At 34.5% G+C, this 20,762-nt stretch overlaps 1 protein-coding gene across 1 annotated transcript; it reads left to right on the forward strand.

The window, feature by feature from the left end:
• Nucleotides 1-2,314: 2,314 nt before the first annotated feature.
• On the forward strand, nucleotides 2,315-20,389 carry LOC116096496 (eukaryotic translation initiation factor 2 subunit 3, Y-linked). The gene is made up of 12 exons (XM_031378349.1): nucleotides 2,315-2,421; nucleotides 3,007-3,070; nucleotides 3,577-3,704; nucleotides 3,791-3,912; nucleotides 4,901-4,995; nucleotides 5,808-5,966; nucleotides 7,424-7,558; nucleotides 7,687-7,781; nucleotides 8,450-8,594; nucleotides 11,104-11,273; nucleotides 15,099-15,271; nucleotides 19,989-20,389. The coding sequence occupies exons 1-12, from the start codon at nucleotides 2,353-2,355 to the stop codon at nucleotides 20,050-20,052; spliced, it is 1,419 nt and encodes a 472-aa protein (XP_031234209.1). The 5' UTR covers nucleotides 2,315-2,352; the 3' UTR covers nucleotides 20,053-20,389.
• Nucleotides 20,390-20,762: the final 373 nt, after the last annotated feature.

Here is a 20,762-nt window from a genome sequence, read left to right on the forward strand (position 1 = left end):
CTGTAGACCAGGCTGGCCTCGAACTCAGAAATCAGCCTGCCTCTGCTTCCCAAGTGCTGGGATTAAAGATGTGTGCCACCACCACTGCCTGGCTTAGAGGAGATTTCTTGTTAGAATAAGAAAGAGAGACCATCTAGGAGAAATCAAAGCTGAGAGAAAAAAAAGCATCCTATGAATGGCCAGAACTATCTGTATGAGAGGAGAGAATAGAACAGAATAACAGATAATACCAATAATATCAGGAAAGAAAATAGTAGAAGATATTCGGGCCAGGGGAAAACCTTGCTATTATAAAGAGAACAGGGATCTGGAACAGCCTGGGTCCTAGCATCATGCAGGAGGAGTGATGGAGGAGTGATGGAGGAGTGGTGGAAAAGGGCCTGAGAGCTTTGAGATGTAACTACTGGTATATTAATGGAAAGCCATGTCCTTATTGCTAGTCAAGAAAAAAAAAAGTCCTTTAGGTGGATAGAAACTATTTGGTATTGCATAAACAATTATTATGCTTTTTTTTTTCTGGGGAAGACTATTTCTTTCACTCTTAGAATCCCTAATTTTCCTGTAGTTCTTATGCAAAGTTTAGACTTCATGAGCTTTTTTCTTCCTTGTTCAGGTCTTATTTGGGTACCTATATTGGGGAGATTTCATGGATATCTTATCTGACATTTCTAGGAGAAACAATCTCATAGAAAATTCTGCTATAAAGCTCACCTGCTATTAGATGACTCAGCTTTTGTTAGACAAGGAATGCCTAACAGTTCTAAAGATAGGAGTAGGTGCATTTTAAGGAGTCAAATGACTTTGAGTTTACACAAGATTACTGTGATAGGTTATCAAAATGCTAATACAACTAAGGTAATACAGTACAATTCACCCATATCCTCAAAAATAGGAATCTATGTGACTGTATTATCAATATTTACAAAGTATACTGACAGTGGTTAGTTATATTTCTTATTTTTCAAAAAATATCCATAAAATGCAAAAATGTTATTAATGACACTATCACCAAATAAGATTTCTCTCTCTTTTTTTTCTTTTAGGAGTTCATTTATTCAAGGATGTCTTTATGTGACCACAAATACTACCTTAAACTTCTGATCTTCCTGCCTCTACTTTCTTGGGATTAACAGCACTGGGAAACTAAGGTTTGACTGCATACAAAGCAAAGCACTTTAACAACTGAGTTATATTTTTAGTTCCATGTATTCTTAAGCATAGGTTTGCCTCAACCTTGTTTTTTGTTTGCTTGCTTTTTGTTATTTTGTTTTTGGAAATCATGTCTATAAAGCTCATGCTGCCCTGAAACTTGTTATATAGATCTGGTTTGCCACGAAGAGGTAGATTCCCAGGACCCTGTATTTGGTAGGGTTAAAGCCATCTTTACTTTTAAACAGAAATTTGCCTTCTAAATTATTTCATCAAAATTACAGTATCAAATATATATAATATAGATATTTCTATTGAAGTGTTTTGTTTGTTTATTTAATTTTTTTTATGCTCTCTCTCCCTCTTGACTTCTGTCTACCCTCTCCCCTTTTCTCTCTCTTTTTGTTTTTCAAGTCAGAATTTCTTTGTGTAACCCTGGTCATGCTGGAACTAGCTCTGTTGACTAAGTCTGTCTCTTACTCCTGAGTGCTGCTGGAATTAAAGATGTAAGACACCGAAAGCCGGTTTTTGGATATGTTTTTACTAGTTCTTTTTGTTATTGTTGTTTGTCTTAAATTATGTAAATAATTTCTACAGTGTTGCATATTAACTGTAAGCTTTCCAGTTTTGTTTTGTTTTGTTTTTCCCTGCTCAGCAGGCACCTAACTCTTCACCAAAAATCCACAGGTCCAGAAAGACCTGTGTTTCTTGAGTCCAGAAATACCCTTCAGCCAATCTAGTTTTATTAAAATAAAATTTCAGCTGAGCAAATATATCAGTAAATAAAAACTTTCTTTTGACCACTCACATAAGTTAAAATTCAAACGCCTGAGACACTCAGAAAACCTAAGACAAAGAGGATACTTTTACTTCAGCCCCAGAGGTGGGGGTGGAGCTTGGGATGTGATGGGGCTTTTACTGGGGCTGCCCATGAGCTTGCCTGCATTAATAGTTAGGATTTCCATGGAAAATAGCCGTTGAAACTTTGTATATTGTTTTTTTAGTAAGTTTTATAAAACTCATTATATAAAGTCACTCAGAGTGAAGTCTCGTAATGAGGCTACAACCATGATTACTGTCCGTTTTTCCAGGCTAGATCCTTAGTCAGCCTATCATCCGCCATTTTACAGCCCCGCCCATCGGATAGTGCGTTCTGTGACGCGACAGCCGAGGCTACAACCACTTCCTCCTTTCGTGAGCAAGATGGCGGGCGGAGAGGCTCGAGTCACTCTCGGGCAGCCGCATCTTTCTCGTCAGGATCTTACAACTTTGGTGAGATTTTTGCTTCCTGAACCGCTGAGTAAAGTCCATAGTGGGGGAAGCGTTGGGATTAGGTTGTTCCGGCAGTTTTGGAGCGCGAGAAGGGATACCGGTGATACCGACTGTATTTCAGACAGACAGTGACCAAATCCTCGAACTTAAAGCTTGTCGTTGAGACTTTATTAATGTGGCTAAATTTTTTACCTCTGACGGTTTGAGTTGTGAACATATGATAAACAATTTTAACGTTAGTTTTTTTGTAAATACGTGAAAAAAGTTCTTACCTTCGCCGAAGTGCGTGAACTCTCATGTAGTGAGAATGAATTGCTTTTGTACGGAGAGTAACGTTCTTTTTAGTTTACTCGACCGCTAAAATCCTTTAAAGATTGCTGTGAAAATGTACCTCCAGAACATCTGTTTCTTTCCATACTATTCTAAAAATAACCTTAAAAATAAGATAACAGGAAAAAACCCTTTTCTTAAAATAGGAACAGAAAGGAGATAGTGCAGAGCTGTGGGTCTATTGTAAACCCCTTGGTCTAAGGAAAATGTTGGTTTGCCTTGAAAGGTAATGGACTTAAAAATGTTTCCTTGCAGGATGTTACCAAGTTGACTCCGCTTTCACATGAAATTATCAGCAGACAAGCCACAATTAATATAGGTAAGAGCAACTGTTAATTAGTAGTTGGAACTATTCTGTTGTAATTGTTGCTTATGGCAATAGATAATTCTGTATTTTCTTTGAAGTTATCAGACTCAAATTGTCCTCAGTTAGAATGCTGCAGGTCCTGTAAAAGTAGTTACCTAAATAATTCTCATCAGATATTCCAGAAATCATAGGTTGGGTGTCTTTAAAGGGAACTTTTAGGGGATAGGTAGGACCTCATTTTGTAGTTTTACTGATGTGGGGTTTGCTTTGTAAATTAGATGGGCGTCTCAGGCTCACAGTGATCTTCTTGTTTGTGCCTCTGAAGTACTGGGATTAAATGCTTGCGTATAATTTTACCAAATAGGATACAAAGGGCTTTCAGTTACATTTCAGAACAGAATTTGTGAAAAGGTGAAATTGATATCATATACATTATATTTATATAAATGTATAAATGTAAAGTCTCAGTACTTGGTGTAGTTGTATGCATAATTTTTTGTTTTGTTTTGTTTTTGTAGGCACAATTGGTCATGTTGCTCATGGGAAATCTACAGTTGTAAAAGCCATTTCTGGTGTTCACACTGTCCGATTCAAAAATGAACTAGAAAGGAATATTACCATAAAACTTGGATATGCTAATGCCAAGGTATGTAATATACAATGGAGGTAGGAACTATTTTAATTAGTGATTATGGCAATTGAAAAATCCATTGTTGTCTTTGAAATTTTCAGATTTATAAGCTTGATGACTCAAGTTGTCCTCGACCAGAATGTTACAGATCTTGTGGAAGTAGTACACCTGATGAGTTTCCTTCAGATATTCCAGGGACCAAAGGAAACTTCAGACTAGTAAGGTGATTATTTCAATGCTTAATGAAATAATTAGTTATTAAGTAACTAATAAAAGGTCATCTTGATGCAAATTTATATTTAGTAAACTGGGGGTAAAAAAAACAACTCGAATAATATCTCTTTTCTAGGAGATGTGACAGTTGCTTAGTAGCCTAAATTGTTTTAATGGCTGGAGATATGCTGTAGATGCTTGCTTCAAAAAAACAAAACAAAACAAAACAAAAAACTTAAACCACTGCAAATAAAAAAATTACTATCTCTAGGTATAATTTTAAAACCATTTATTCCGATCTCCAAAATTAGTTTGTACAAGTCTTAAGATTAGCTATATATATAGAGAGAGATAGATAGATAGATATAGATATAGATAAAATTTTCTTTTTTCCAGATAGCTTATGTTTTCCCCTCAAAATTGATAGGCTTAACAGCAGACAATAAAACAAGTTACAAAGTCAAGGATGAAAGTGAAAATTAAGGCCATTGTGTGGTGGTGGATGTTTTAATCCCAGTATTTGGGAGATAGAGGCAGGTAGACCTCTCTGAGTAGCCAGCCTGGTCTACATAGTGAAACCTTTTATTAAAAAGAAAGTAAATTAGGACCCCTCTGAACAGCAGTGTATAATTAGTGAAAATAAATACATCGATTCTTCAAGAAGCTAAAACTGCCAAAGACTATACAATATGGTAGACTTGTAACTATTAAATTAATTTGGCTGGACCTGTACCTGGGCATGTAATTCCCATTTTGAGGGAAGCTATTTGTAGCTCCACAAAGTTTAAGACCTTGTAAATGTCTTAGATTTGCATTTTGAAGTTCTGCGGCCAGCAAGCCTCAGAGATCATCCCCTGCCAGGGGGATGATATAGACAGTAGGTATTCCCATATGTACAAATACTTTTATTACTAAGCTATTTCTCTAGCACGTCATAATCTAAAGAGTGTGATATATTTATTGGTTGGTTTGAAGACTGATGATTATTTCTCCAATAGACACGTTTCCTTTGTTGATTGTCCTGGTCATGATATTTTGATGGCAACTATGCTGAATGGGGCAGCAGTGATGGATGCAGCTCTTCTGTTGATAGGTAAAGTCAGAATTGGTTTAGTTAAGTCAGTGTAAATCTAGTAACTTTTAAAGGTATTAAGGACCATAAGATAAGTGGAAAATTTCCAGTGACTCAACCAAAAATACTAATACTAATACTAATAGCTGATTAGCTATCAAAAAAAAACCACTTAGTCTGCTTATTCACTATTTATAGAAGCGTGGAACTTGGTTATACTAATAACAAATTAATATCACAACCTTAGGGAGTATGATCCTATTTGTGTAGAACAAATACGTCTTTATAGTACTTTGTTACATTTGTGTTCATTTTGAGTTTTTGAATGTGATATTTTTCCATTTTGTTCATACTTTTTTGTTTGTGGCTATGTATAAGAAAGTACTTCACATTAAAATTTATTGTGTCTATAAATATAAAGTTTCTTTTATTCAGGAATTTGGTATTTTTGCCTCAAGTCTTTTTCAGGCTAAAGAACAGTATGACCAGAAACTTATATTTATACAGGGTAAGAACCCATAATACTTAAGAATGTTTGAATCACTTTGATAGACATTAGATGTACGTTAAATACACTACCAAGAGTTGCAGTTATCATCCTAAGATTTAGGTGCATCAGGGTAAGTTTTTAAGACCTCTTGGGTCTTGGTTTCACCTCTGCTGAAGTAACTTAAATTTTTTTTTTTTTTTTAATGACAACTTCTGTCTTGAGGCATTATATCCTAGAATTAATCATGAGTAAAACAATTTAAAGTCTTTTTTTATTAGGGAATTAAGTCTTAATACTTGGCTTCAGTTGTTTAAAACATTTTTTTCCTTTTAAATCAATTTAGCTGGTAATGAATCTTGCCCTCAACCTCAGACTTCTGAACACCTGGCTGCCATTGAAATTATGAAGCTAAAACATATTTTGATTCTGCAAAATAAAATTGATTTGGTGAAAGAAAGTCAGGCTAAAGAGCAGTATGAACAGATACTTGCATTTGTACAGGGTAAGAACCCATAATACTTAAGAATGTTTGCGTCACCTTGGTATACATTTAATCTAGTATCTTAATATATTGGATCATCCAAACACAGAATTTATGGTGTCAGTCCATTGTCTTTTCATTCTTCATAAAACTGTTATTTGCTAACTTGATGTAAAGTATTAAGTGTTTCTGAATTAGATGTACTGTATGTACATTTAAACAAAACATTATATTCTAGAATCATCAGTTTTAAAAGATTTTTTAGTTTGATTGTAAATATGGGGAGGGGTGGTATGTACCACATTGTGTATTTGAAGCAAGCTGATTCTCTTTCCCACCATGGGGTTGCCCAAGGATTGAATGCATATCATCAGGCTTGGCAGCAAGTACTCTTACCCACTGAGCCTATTGACTGCATACAAACCAGACTTTTTATATATTATATATAACATATAATCTATATATCAACTACCACCCAAGAGTACAGTGAGTGTAAGTATTGTCATTATTTTTCTTTTGTGTCTTTTTGAAGTTTCCATTCTTTTTTATTAAATACTTACCAAAGTAGCACCTGTCAATGTTTATTCCCTTTATAGAGTATAATAACAGGGATTACATTTGGGAGAGAAAAATGTTACATTTTTATATGTGAATTATGATTTCTTTTTTTGTTACTTAGGAGGTTGACTACAAACCCTGTTACCTGGTAAATAAAATAAATTATGTTCCTCAAATCTCATTATGCTTACTACAGGCCATTTATCAGTCAACATTTGATTAATAAGCAAATACTCCCAATAGTATTTGATAAGTAATGCTTATAATTTTTGTTTTGTTTTGTTTTGTTTTGTCTTTTGACACAGAATTTCTCTGTATACACCTGGCTGTCCTGGAACTCACTCTGTAGACCAGGCTGGCCTCGAACTCAGAAATCTACCTGCCTCTGTCCCAAGTGCTGGGATTAAAGGTGTACACCATTACTGCCTCACTCTAATTTTTATCCTGACATTTATTAAATGGATAAATTGTTATTTTTGAAAGCTTTTACAATTAGCAGTGTTTCTTTACTTGCAGTAGGTATATTTAATCACTTGTATTGGTAGTATCTTAACATTTTCCCCTAAAAGGACTTATTATTTAAAGATGGAAATGTCATTAAGAGTAATCATTTCTATCTTGGCTAAGATGTGTGGGAGTATATAAGTATATTTTTAGTATATTTAACAGTTTTTTAAATTTTTATTTAATTTTGTTTTATGTGCATTGGTGTTTTACCTGCATCCATATCTGTGTGAGGGTGTCAGATCTTGGAGTTACAGTTATAAGACCCCATGTGGAAGCTTGGAATTGAACCTGGTTTCTCTGGAAGTGCAGTCAGTGTGCTCAACCCCCAAGCCATCTCTCCTTCCCAGCCCTCTCTCCTGCCCTATTTAATTGTTTTATGAAGCACATAAACATGTCTAAATTTTGCCATGTAGGTACAGTAGCTGAAGGAGCTCCAATTATTCCAATTTCTGCACAGTTAAAATACAATATTGAAGTTGTATGTGAGTATATAGTAAAGAAAATTCCAGTACCTCTAAGAGATTTTACTTCAGAACCCCGACTTATTGGTAAGAACTTTACTTTCTAGCCCTTGATTGAGTTATTTATTGTTTTTTTGTTCCATTTTTCTTAATACATTCATTTCTCTTCAATGATACTTGTTGTTCAAGGACTAATTCTCCTCTCTCTTGGCCAGTTATTCGGTCTTTTGATGTTAACAAACCTGGCTGTGAAGTTGATGACCTTAAAGGGGGTGTAGCTGGTGGTAGTATATTAAAAGGCGTATTAAAGGTAAATTATATTCTAAAATTTTTATTGTAACTAATTTTTCCCATAAAGTAGGTTAAAATCTATAGCCTTTAAGGAAAATTTTACTGTGTATTGTGGTTTTTATTTTTAAGAATTTTTAATGGATATTTTTGTATTTATGAATGTATGTATGTATGTATGTATACTGTACATGTATCAGGTATCCTAAGAGGTTGGGTCCCTCTGGAATTTGAGTTAGTCTTTTATGAACTGCCATGAAAACTGTGGGAACGATATTCTGGTTCTCTGCAGGAGCAATAAAATCTTCTATTTTTTCAGACAGGGACTCTTTGTAGCCCTGGCTGTCCTGGAACCCAAAGAGACCTGCCTGCCTCTGTCTCTCAAGTTTTGGGATTAAAGGCTTGAGGCACCAATACCACCACTAAGCAGGCAGTGAAGACTTAATCATTGCCTGGTGTCGTGTATTGTCTTTTAAATGTTGCAGTCTATGTTTTGATAGGTTTGTTACAAGTAATTGTGTAACTTCAATTGTCATTTTAAAAATCTTGTTCACTTTATTTTATTTTTAAAATGTACAAAATTATTCTTGCAAATGGGATAGATGATAGTTTAGTAATCTTTTGGTACATTTTACATTAAAAGGCCATTGCTGATCTCAAGAATGTCATTTATTTGTTTCTTTGTTTTAGGTGGGCCAAGAGATAGAAGTGAGACCTGGTATTGTTTCTAAAGACGGAGAAGGGAAACTTATGTGTAAACCAATCTTTTCCAAGATTGTATCGCTTTTTGCAGAACATAATGATCTTCAGTATGCTGCTCCAGGTGGTCTTATTGGTAAGAATTTTACTCTCATTGATAAATATTTCTTTCTTGGCTTTTTGATTAATTTCATAGAGGGTGTTAATATATTCAAAAGGCTATTTGTCCTTAAAATTAGATAATCTTATTCAATATGAAAAAGTGTGGCAAGCAAATAAATAGTTGGCTAAGTTTTTTGTTTTCACAATATATGATGTATGAATATGAGTATTCATAAAGTAGAAGGCATTCTGCTTATGTATTGGTTATGTATTGTTTCTGAGACTGGGTTTCTCTGTGTAGCCATGGCTGTCCTGGAACTCACTCTGTAGACCAGAAATCCACCAGCCTCTGCCTCCCAAGTGCTAGGATTAAAGGTGTGGGCCACTACTGCACAGCATAGGTTGACTTTTCTAATCTGTGGGTATGCATGTATATATAATGTATGTTTGTGATATGTGAAGTGCTATGGCATGCATATAGAAATCAAAAGATAGCCTTAGGTGTTGGTCTTTTACTTTCATCTTGTTTGAGACAAGAAATCTCTTTATACACCAGGCCAGTTGGCCCACAAACTTTTGGGGATTCTATCTCTGACTTTTCATCTTGAAATAGGAGTACTCTAATGACAGATGTGTACTACTGTCCCCAGCATAATCTGTGTTCTGGCATTCTCAAGTTTGTATAGCATCTCCTCTGCCCACATAGTGTAATTTTTCATCAATAACAAATATAATGTCTTAGCATATTGCTATACTTTTAATTTTTTGAATTGGGCTTATATATAGTCAGGGTTTCATAAGGATGTTTTTAAAAAAATAGAGACATATAAGTATTTCTTTGCATATATTTATATGTACCACATGTCTGTTTGATACATTCAGAGGCCACTAGAGGACTTTGGATCACTATCTTTTCCCTTTAAAGTGCTACTTTTCTTTAAAATTTATAAAAAAGAGGGCTGTGGTGGCACGCGCCTTTGATCCCAGCACTTGGGAGGCAGAGGCAGGCAGATTTCTGAGTTCGAGGACAGCCTGGTCTACAGAGTGAGTTCCAGGACAGCCAGGGCTACACAGAGAAACCCTGTCTCAAAAAAATTAAATAAATAAAATAAAGTAAAAAAATCATAGACAACAGAGAGATGCTTTTATCTTTGTTTTATGTTTTAGTCAATTTATTCAGCTAATATCTGCTGGTTTGCAGTGTTGTAATTCTTATGGAAAAGAATATAGGTTGCAATTATTTTGGTTTTATGTTTCAATTTATTATAGCTTCATTTCTATATTTTCCATATTTACTCCACTTCTGTCCTAACTATTGCTTTTCACATTCTGTTCAAGAGTTGGTCTGTTGGATAAAAGTTTTTAATCTCTTTGTATTGTGGAAAGTTTTTTTTCTCCTTCAACTAGTTTTGCTGGATATATTACTTTAGGTGGCTTGGAATGTATTACTCCAGGCTCTCAAGTTTAAGAAATCAACTGATATACTGATAGGTTTCCCTTGAATATGACTTTAATTCTCTTGCAGCTATCAATACACTTTCTTCGTATATATTTTTAGTGTTTTAATTCTGATTTGTCAAAGCATTTCCTTTCAAGTCTTACCTATTTAGTGTTCTCTGTGTTGCTTATATTTGTATGAGTTTGGCTGTACATGGTTTGGGAAATTTTTCATTTGTGATCTCCTTGAAGAGACAGTTTATGCTGCTGATCTGGATTTTTTTCTTTCCCATCTATTCCTTATTTCCAAGGTTTGTTCTTTTTGCATTTTCTACGTGTTCTTGTGTTTTAATTTTTCTTGCTATATTCTTTGCTTATTTTGTCTAGATTCTCTACTTTATCTTTGATTTTTGTCGTCAAGGCTAGGCCTAGAGGTTGGATGGGTGGATACACACACACACATGCCAAAGGGAATGAACTTTTCCTAGAGTCAGGAAGGCTCATCAGGCTAGACTCTTATACAAGGTGTAGGATGGGACCAATCTTGCGGGTGTGGGAGTAGTGGAGATTGGTTAGATTGGAACTACAAGGAGAGGGTGTAACTTGGGCTATAAACACTAAAAGATGATAAAAGTAGATTATAATATAGAAAATTCACAGCGTATGGGCTCTAAATAGGCCTGGACATTGTATATGACATTGATAACTAGAATATAATGGGAAGGGTAAGAATACAGTTACCATGGGGTCTCCGGTAGAAAGCTGGTCTAGAGACTGCTTCGAATCTCAGAGGAAAGAAGATGAGCTGGTGGAAGGGGGTATGCTGAGGCATATGCTGACAGAACTAGAAGGACTCAAAGAGTGCAGGTCAGTACCACATGTGATAGCTGTGGATTTACTGATAGGAAATGAGTTTGAAATCTATAGGGATACCAGAGTTTTAGAGATCTTTGGAGATATTTAATTTTATTTAAGTAAAAATGGCAAACAAAAATGAATCTACTACTATATATGATTTATGCTATTCTGTGTAGATTTAATGCTTTGGTGTTTCATGAATTTTAAACAAATACGATATAAAGCTATGTACACCTACATTTTATTAGGAGTTGGAACAAAAATTGACCCAACATTATGCCGAGCAGATAGAATGGTTGGGCAGGTCCTTGGTGCTGTTGGAGCATTACCTGAGATATTCACAGAATTAGAAATTTCATACTTCCTACTGAGACGCCTCCTAGGTGTACGTACAGAAGGAGACAAAAAAGCAGCAAAAGTAAGTTCATTTTATAGCAACTGTTTCAAAGTAATGAAATACTTTGTTTAGTGTTTCAGTGTTGTTTAGTTAAAATGGAATTGTAAAAGAAGTAAATAAATTGGAACTTTCTATAAGGTAATCACCCAATAGAAACTATTACTTTTCAAGTTTTACATTTTAAAATTTTTTATTATTGTGTATATGTATGTTATATGTATTGTCATGGCAGATTTGTGGAGGTCATAGATCAACTTTGTAGAGTTAGTATACGTTTAGGTATTTTCTTAAAATTAAAGTACCACAGCAGAGTACCCTTACCCATTGAAACACCTCATTAGTTCTAAATTACAAAAACAGAAGGGGTTCTGAGGTGGTGTCCTAGAGCATAAAAGTACTTGTCATGCACATTAGGAACTAGACTTTAGATCTCTATTACCCAGGTAAAGGCTAAGCAAAGACATCTGATATCATCTTTCCCCTCACCCCCATAAATTGAACATAAATGAATCCATAACATACATACACTTTTATAAAAACAAAATGAGAGAGAGAAAAGTATTTGTACAAGTTACTTAACTAGTGATTTACTTGACAGAGATTTAAAAACGTATCAACACCTTTTTGACAAATGCAAAGAGATACTTTTTAGAAAAATTAAAACTTGCAATTTTGTAGTTAGGAATGATAATAATTACCAAAAACTTACTGGTGTTTGATATTATGCCTGGCAATTTACCTTAGTTCTCTGCTTTGTTTAGGAAAACTGCAGTAGAGCTAGCAAAATAGCTGAGTGGATAAAGGCCATTGCTGTTAGCTAATAACTTGAATTTCCTGAGTTCAATCCTAGGATAAAGGAGAAAATAGCCAACTTCTACAAGTTGTTTTCTGACTTTCCATACAAGGAAAGTGTATGTATTGTGGTTCTGTGCCTACACCTACATACACTTGTATGTGTGTGAACACAAACACATTAAAATGGTTTTAAAAAGTGACACACACTAATAGTGTGTGCAAGACAAAACTGGAGCCAGAATAATGGTTTAGAATGCTACTGTTTTGAGGACAACCTTAGTTCTATTCCTAGCACCCACACTGTGGCTCACAACTACCTGTAACTACTTTAAGGGATCCTGGGCCCTTATTTGGTTTCCATAAGCTCATGTATGTATGTAGTGCACATACCTACATAAAAGTAATTCAAAACATATAAAAGTAAATAAACATATTTTAAAGCTATGGTTACTTTTTTTAGAAAGCATTTTTTAAAACTTAATGTGTACATGTGTTTTGCCTATATTTATGTATGTATACTACGTGTTCCTGGTACCTGAAGAGCCCAGAAGATGGTACCAGGTCCCCTAGATTACAAACTGGTACTAACTACTTTGTGGTGCTGGAGTTAAACTTCAGTTTTCTGGAAGAACAGCTGATGGTCTTAATTGCTGTGCTGTCTCTTCAGCCCTAGATTTTTTTTTTTTAATGATACAGTAATATAGAGCTCAAAAATTGGTTTAAATTCTGCATTTCTAATATTAAATTTATTTGTTTTGGAGTGGTGATGATTAAAGCCTTGATAGGCAAGAAAGTACTGTTGTATTAATTACTTTTCTATTGCTATAGTAGAACACCATGACCAAGAGAAATTGTTGAAAGAGTTTGTTTATAATTGTAGTGGCTTAGTTCATGATGGTGAAGTCAAGAAATGATGGTAGGAACAGAAACTGAGGGTTCAGACCTTGAACTGCAGATATGGAACAGATAACTAAGAATGACATGTTGCATTGAAACCTAAAACCTACACTCATAGTGACCACATATTGACCTCTCCAGATAACACAGATTATGATCTGGGAACCAAGTGTTTAAATAAATCACCATAGTCATTGAGCTACATCTCCACCTCATCCCTTAGACTTTTGTTATTTATTTCATCCATCTGTCTGTCCATTTATTCACTTACTTATAGACTGTCTACTTCCATATTTCAGTTAGAACTGTAACCTACTACTTTATTTTTTTTTAAGGTAGATTTGGCTTTTACATGGGTGCTAGAGATCTAAAGTCTAGTTCCTAATGCTGCATGACAAGTACTTTTATGTTCTAGGACACCACCTCAGAACCCCTTCTGTTTTTGTAATTTAGGACTAATTAAGTGCTTCAATGGGTAATTTGCTGTTTCTTAGCATTTTTGAGAGCCACTATACCCAGCGTTTTTATTCGTAGAACTAAGTTGTCTTTCTGTAACATAATCCCCATCAAATTCTGTAGGTTTTGTTTTTTGTTTACTAGTAGTTGGCGCTTAAAATTTTCCCTGTCTTGTTATTTTTGTAACCTCTGAATGAATATACTAGCATTAGTAGTAGTGATTTTAATATGGTCATAAACTTCTATCTGTATTTTTAAAAGTTTAAAAGTAAATAAAAGAGCAAGGAAAGATGAAGTAAATTTTGAATTTAGTCTAGGTATTTTTGACAGTTTTGTGCATGTGTACAACATAATTATTTTCTCCTTATTCCCCTCACCCTTTTTTTCCCCTTGAACACATTCTACCTAACTAGTGCAATATGGTTACACTAGTGCAGACAATGACAACTCTTCTATAGGAATTAAGTCATTAGCTCCTTAGGAAGTTATGGGATTCTATGGACACTTCATTTATCCACAGTTGACTTTTGAAGGGCTTAGTTTGTGCAAGTATCCATTGCTGCTGTGTGTTCAGGATTGCAAATGCTGTACTTCTGAATTTTGGTGTTTGTAGCTCTTCTGCCTATAGACCATTATTTAATTCTCGTCTCTTCTGTGATACACTCTGAGCCTTGACAGTTAGGGATGGCAGCTTTTTAAGAGGGTAGAAGGACTCAATGGTTGTTTTGTTTTAGATAATGAGTTTCTGAATAAACTGTTGGCCTTTGTGAAAAGGAGTCTTACTTTGCCCAGAAGCTCTGCAACATACGCATTTATGTTTTCCTTCTTTATTATGTGTGTTTACCACATGTTAATGAAAGCTAAAAGGTCCCTTTGAGTTGGGAAACAGGTGGTTGTATGTGACCTTTTGTAGGTACTATGACTTGAGCTAGAGTGCCTTTAATACAGACTTCTTACTGTGCCACTTTTTTGATGTTGTTGCCAAGGATTGAATCCAGAGCTAAGCATATTAGTTAATCCACCCCCACATAACATTTAGAATGTTGATCTGAACGTGAGTGTTATGCTGTTCTCATAGTTCTGAGGATAACTCTGGCAGCTAATACTTCATCTAACTCATAATTGTTTACAAATTACATGAGGTCTGAACAGTTTAAATTATATCTCTGGAATTAGGCTACTAGGATCTACTTAATATTTTCATGGCATTATGCCCTTAAGGAAAATGTGTACCCTTCTTAGTATTTTCATTTATTTTTTGGTTAGTGCTATGATTGGTAACCTATTTTTAGAGGTAGACTAAATTTGTATCTTAGATTTAAAGTTAGGATCTGTACCAGCCAGACTATATACTACATACTGTATTTGGCCTTCAAATACTGTCAGTCTTTGTGTTTTACCTTAAATTACAATCTAGGGTGCCAAGCTGAGATGGATCTTTCATATAGTCATGGAATATTGTATAGATCTTTGATAGTGTACAACTTAAAATCAAATCTATGGTAATGAAATTTTTCAGAATTTAGTTCTTTTCTTCATACAGCTCTTGTCAATAAATTCTCTGGTTTGCCTATATAGTTGTCTACCACATGCATGAGCAGAAGGCAAAAGATAGAATTTACTTGTCTGTCAAGTAAATTTCTAGTTTATTTTGGGAAACTTTTTTAAGTTAATTTTTTTTTTTAATAATTTTCCTAGGTTCAAAAGCTATCCAAAAATGAAGTACTAATGGTGAACATAGGGTCCTTGTCTACAGGAGGCAGAGTTAGTGCAGTCAAGGCCGATTTGGGTAAAATTGTTCTCACCAATCCCGTGTGCACAGAAGTAGGAGAAAAAATTGCTCTTAGCCGACGAGTTGAGAAACACTGGCGGTAAGTTCTTCAGTTTTGTTACTGTTCAATCAAGAAAAAATAGCATATGTGTTTTCATGTGGGACCTAGCAGGGGTTTTTTTGTTTGTTTTTGTTTTATTTTGTTTTATTAAACCTCTGCTCTTACATTTTGTCTAAGTACTGTACTACTTAGCCACATCTGTAGCTGTCTTTTTACTTTTTATTTTGACACAGGTGTTCACTTTGCAATCTGATCTAGAATTTGTGATCCTCTTCTGCCTCCTGTACTATCACACATAGCTTTAACATTATTCAGTTTCATAGCTTTAATTTTCAGCTGTATATTTACTTACATAGTGTTAAAACTGTGTAAGCTAAAACTGTAAGCCATTGTAATTGTTTAGTTTATTGATAATCCATTCACATTATTTACTGTACTCTCACTAATTCTTTATAAAGCCTCAAAAACAAATATTTATTATCAAGCATAACTGAATGTTACATTTTTAGTTCTGTCTTTGTTTAAGTCCTAATTGATTTTTATAAACATAATTTAGTTTTTTTCCTAATATTTTTCTTGAGATTTATCTGTTTATAGTATGTATGAGAATTACTATTGAATATGTAACTAATGAACTTTTTTCCACCTGTAAGTGGACTTGGGCTGCTTCCATTTATGGCTTGTATTCATTAAGCTGTAAATGCTTCTCTGTATCTCTTGCAAAACTACACTTTCACTTATTTAGGTTAGCATAAAAGTAGTGGTTTATATGTGTGTGTGTTTAAAAACTTTGCATTCCAAACAAAGAAAACCAGCCAATGTTAAAAAGAAATTGAGACTTCTAATTGATCTTTTCTGACTTGTATATTTTAGATTATTATTTCTTTTAAGATATCTTTTGTGTTTTAATCTCCCATTTTTTTACTTTAATGGAGTTTTTGTTTTTAATACTTATTTAATGTTTGTGTGGAGGAAGGAAGCATCCCTGTGGAAACAAGAGGATAACTTTTCACTAACTGGGTACTGGGATGTCATACTCAGGTCAGGTTTGGTAGTAATCTGTTGAGCCATCTCACTAGCTTCACTTAAAGTTCTCTTAAACAAGCAAACAAGTTTAACCAAATTGCTGAAGATACCTATCTTCTACACATCAAAATACTCATTTTGTTCTCATTTTGCACTGCTTTCGCCTAAAGCACACCTATAGGCTGGTTCCCTTTCCCCAATAGTCATATAATTTGCATTATATTACATGTGCTCCATTGCCCTGTTTTTTGTTTTTTTGTTTTTGTTTTTGTTTTGTTTTTTGGATTTTTGAGACAGGGTACTCTGTGTAGCCCTGGCTGTCCTGGAATTCACTCTGTAGACCAGGTTGGCCTCAAACTCAGAAATCTGCCTGCCTCTGCCTCCCAACTGCTGGGATTAAAGGCGTGTGCCACCACTGCCCAGCACCCTCTTTATCAGCATCTTACCCTTTTACAGTTTTAAGTTACATACATACATAAAATAATGAATGTGTGTATTTCTACCTTTTAAGAGCTGCAGTAATTGATCTGTATCATTTTGTAATTGTCTTTTCCTGTTGAATCATTACACAACACATTTATTATAATAGTTTCTTGATACTTTAATATGTCTCTTAGGTGCATTTACAGGACTTTTACTTATTTGATCTTTGCATTTTTAGATTTAAATTTGAGTCTCTTAGGAAAGAGAAAAGCTAAAAACAAACAGAAAAAATACTGGTGTTAACATTGCTGTGGTGTCATTTATGTTCTGTATGTATACAAGTTTTCCCTTATGATTTCTTTTTTTTTTGGGGGGGCCTTATTTTAAATTAAAAAAAAAATTATTGTTAGTTTAGTGGACAACCCAATGGAGTTCGTAGTGAGCTCTACCATGGGTTTCAGGGGTGGAATTTGGGTCATCACCTTTGTGTTACAGAGTTTTAACTTTTCTGTAGATAGTTATGATTTGCCTATATTTCTGGGGTTTATAGACATCTAATTATAGTTTTTTAATACAATATCTTAAAATTGCAAAAACCTATATTAAAATGAAAGCTTTTTAGGAGCTGAGGGTGTAGGTTTGTCACAGTTCTTTTGAAAATTGATCTATTCCAGCTTGTTGAGGCAGGGTTTCTGTCATTTTGTTGCTGAGTTGTTTACTTTCACACTAGTCTACCTAGTGAATGTCTAACTAAATTTTCTGCCTCTTATTGTAGGAGTGCTGGCTTTAATTATTTTTAGTCTATGTGTGTGAGTGGTTTGCCCTCTATGGTTGTCCACTACATGCATGAGCAGAGGGCAGAAGATAGAATCTGATTTTCTAGAACCAAAGTTACAGACTGCCCAGGTCCCTCCTTTTAGTATTTTTAGTTGAGCAGGTCCAATCATAATAGACTTCTATTGCTTTTGTTTATTGGAAAACTTTGAAGTCACTTTTTACATTTTATATATTTGAATAAAACTTATTTTCATTTTGTGTATGGGTGTTTTGTGTACATGTATGTTTGTGCATTATATTGTATGCAGTACTTTCAGGAGAGAATATTAGATGCCCTAGGGCTGAAGTTACAGAAGGTTGTGTTTACCATGCAAGTGTGGGAAAGAACCCTGATTCTCTTCAACAGAATCCATTTCTTAGTTGATGTGCCTTCATTCCACCTCTAAATTTTCTTTTCTTTTTTTTTTTTCTTTTAGTTTTTCTTTTAGTTTACAGAGTTTCTCTGTATAGCCCTGGCTATCCTGGAACTCACTCTGTGGACCAGGATGGCCTCAAATTCAGAAATCCACCTGCTTTTGCCTACCAAGTGCTGGGATTAAAGGCATGCACTACCACTGCCCAGCTAAATTGTCATTTCTGAAAGATAGTTTTATTGGATACTGAAATCATTTTGCTAGGATTTTGGCTTTTTTTTCCCCAACACTTTAGTTATTTTACCCTACTTCCTTCTGGCTTCCAGAATGGCTTCAGACAGGAATAAAAGAATGTCTGTGGATACAGGCTTCCCTACTTAGCTTTTTAAATTTTTTTTTATTTTCCCAGGAGCGTTACGTTGATTTTTGAACCTAGGCAAAGCCTGTAATTAATGCCTCATACAGAATCTCTTCCAGTTTTTTTAAGTCTCACAGCTTCTGACACAACTCGTAGGTGAGGCAAGATAGAAATTAGTCCTTTGGGTATCTTATAGGTCAAAACTTTGAAAATAAGTTTCATCCTTCTTATATTATTCAAAACCCACAATTTGGTTGACATTCACTATACAGCTCTACATCTAGGGTTGGGGTTCACTTAAAAAAAGTAAGAACCTTGACATTTCCTATAATTTCAAGAATAGAATTTTTAAAATTTATTTATTTACTTATTTTAAATTTTTAGCTGATCATTTGGCTTGGTTGTTAAGGATCTTTATAGCTCTAGTTTTCTACTAAACTAGTTTAGTCAGTATGCTTTTAGGTATTTGGTATTTATATTGGGGCAACAAATTTCTCCTGAAGCTTTCGAGACAGGGTTTCTCTGTGTAGCCCTGGCTGTCCTGGAGCTCACTTTGTAGACCAGGCTGGCCTCAAAAATCCGCCTGCCTCTGCCTCCCAAGCGCTAGAATTAAAGGTGTGCATCACCACTGCCCAGCTCTCCTGAAACTTTCATATTGTTGATTTTCTCCTTTAATAGTCATGCAGTTGTAGACTTGAAAACTACTTAACTCTTGGCTAAATGAGAAGCCCAACATCAAAAAGAGCAAACTTTAAAAAATGAAAAACCAATGATTCCCTGACATGTTAAAAAAAACCTTTCCAATGAGTTTGATCATCATCATTAAAAACACATGCAGGAAGGAGAGAGGGAGTCCAGGACAAAAGAAAAGCCAGTTTTGGGGGGAGAGGTGGTTATAAAATTTTCCTTATTTTAAAACCATTATCATGTATCTGTTCAGATGCAAACAAATTTTGTAAGGCACTTACTTTCAGGAGAAAATTTGGGTTTTATGTATTTTTTTTTTAGTCTACTGAACTCCTTTAATCCCAATACTTGGGAAGCATTGGCAGGATCTCTCAAGTTCCAAGACAAGCAGGACTACATAAAGGGTCTCTGTCTTAAAAGAAAAGAGAAGGAAAGGAAAGAAAGGCTACCATGTTTTCATTTATTAGCATGCTTCTCAGAGAATTTAGATCACCCTTACAAACTGTTATGGATAGGTAGGCATATTACTCTGGAAGAATATTTACATATTGAGTTCTAGAAGTGTATTTCTTTTTTCATTTTGTCTTTTCCCTTGTTGCTGAAGAGTTGATCCCAGGGCTATATAACTGCTCTGTTACTCAACAGTATACTTTGTCTATTTTAATTTAAAAAAGAGGGCAAGGAGTTAGCTGGAGAGGTGGCTCAGTGATTACAAACAATGGCTCCTTGAAAAGACCCAAATTCCATTCCCAGGGCTTACTTAGTGACTGATAATTTCAAGATGCCCAATACCTTCTTTTGGCCTCCACAGGCATGGCCCAAACTTGGTAGCCAGACATAGATACACTCATACACATAAATAAAAGTAAGTAAATTGTTCATGTTGACCGGAACTCTGTAAGGCTATAAGGAATCAAAGAAAATGAGGCATTCCTTTATAAAGAAGTGCATTATGAGAGCATTGTTGAACTTATAATTAGGTAAAGTAAGTAAAACTGTTGTAAAGTGATTTTGTGATAATGCTGATGAAATGGATTTAAATATATGATTTTCTTTTATTTTAATTTTGCAGCTTAATTGGTTGGGGTCAGATAAGAAGAGGAGTGACTATCAAGCCAACAATAGATGATGAATGAGATGATACATTTGGATGAAACCAGGAATTTTTTTTCATAACAATCTTAGAGATATTTTCAAATCTAAAAAGTAGGAAACCTAAAGTAGGAAATTAATTTCACAGCTTATTAGTAAAAACTGTCAGGTTATTTTCATTTTCAGGGGAAAAAAATTGATGTCTGTAAAAAAAAATGAGAAACTTCTTGATACATTTAATCTTCAGTTCAACAAATAATATTATCGTTGTAGCTTGATAGTTAACAACTGTTGCTGTGTACCATTGAACTTACAATAAAGAAAGTTTTTCTTATGCTTGAAGGATTGTTACCCTAATAAAAATTTGAAGGCTGGTTTCAATTTTGCCTCATATTTTACAGTGCTTTAAACTTAACACAAAATTAATTGGTTCAAAAATGTCTTTTTGAGCATGAAAGGTCATTTACATGGAAAATGTCTCCAATTTTTCCTCCTCTATTTCTAGAAAGCTCAAGACATTATTTTGTCTCAATGGTTACTCCTAAAAACTAACAAGTCTTGAATGTGCAATTACATAAAATGCTTTTAAATAAAAGTTCAGAAATCCTTTCAATCCTTGTCTTAAAATTTATATTAATATAAATTGTGAGTAAGATGACAGTTAAAATGACTGAGTAAGTTATTTTCCTTTTAAACCTTACAAACCTGAATTAAATTCCCAGGCTGCATGCAGTAGGAGAGGTCTGAGTCTCTC

The sequence above is a fragment of the Mastomys coucha genome, chromosome Y (genome assembly GCF_008632895.1).
Source record: "Mastomys coucha isolate ucsf_1 chromosome Y, UCSF_Mcou_1, whole genome shotgun sequence".
NCBI lineage: Eukaryota > Metazoa > Chordata > Mammalia > Rodentia > Muridae > Mastomys > Mastomys coucha.

Bases quoted from the DNA above. Each gene is read 5' to 3' on its own strand.
- LOC116096496 (XM_031378349.1), top strand. From the start codon at position 2,353: ATGGCGGGCGGAGAGGCTCGAGTCACTCTCGGGCAGCCGCATCTTTCT. The intron at 7,782-8,449 runs GTAAATTATATT...TCTTTGTTTTAG, and splicing joins TATTAAAAGGCGTATTAAAG to GTGGGCCAAGAGATAGAAGT. The intron at 8,595-11,103 runs GTAAGAATTTTA...ACATTTTATTAG, and splicing joins TGCTCCAGGTGGTCTTATTG to GAGTTGGAACAAAAATTGAC.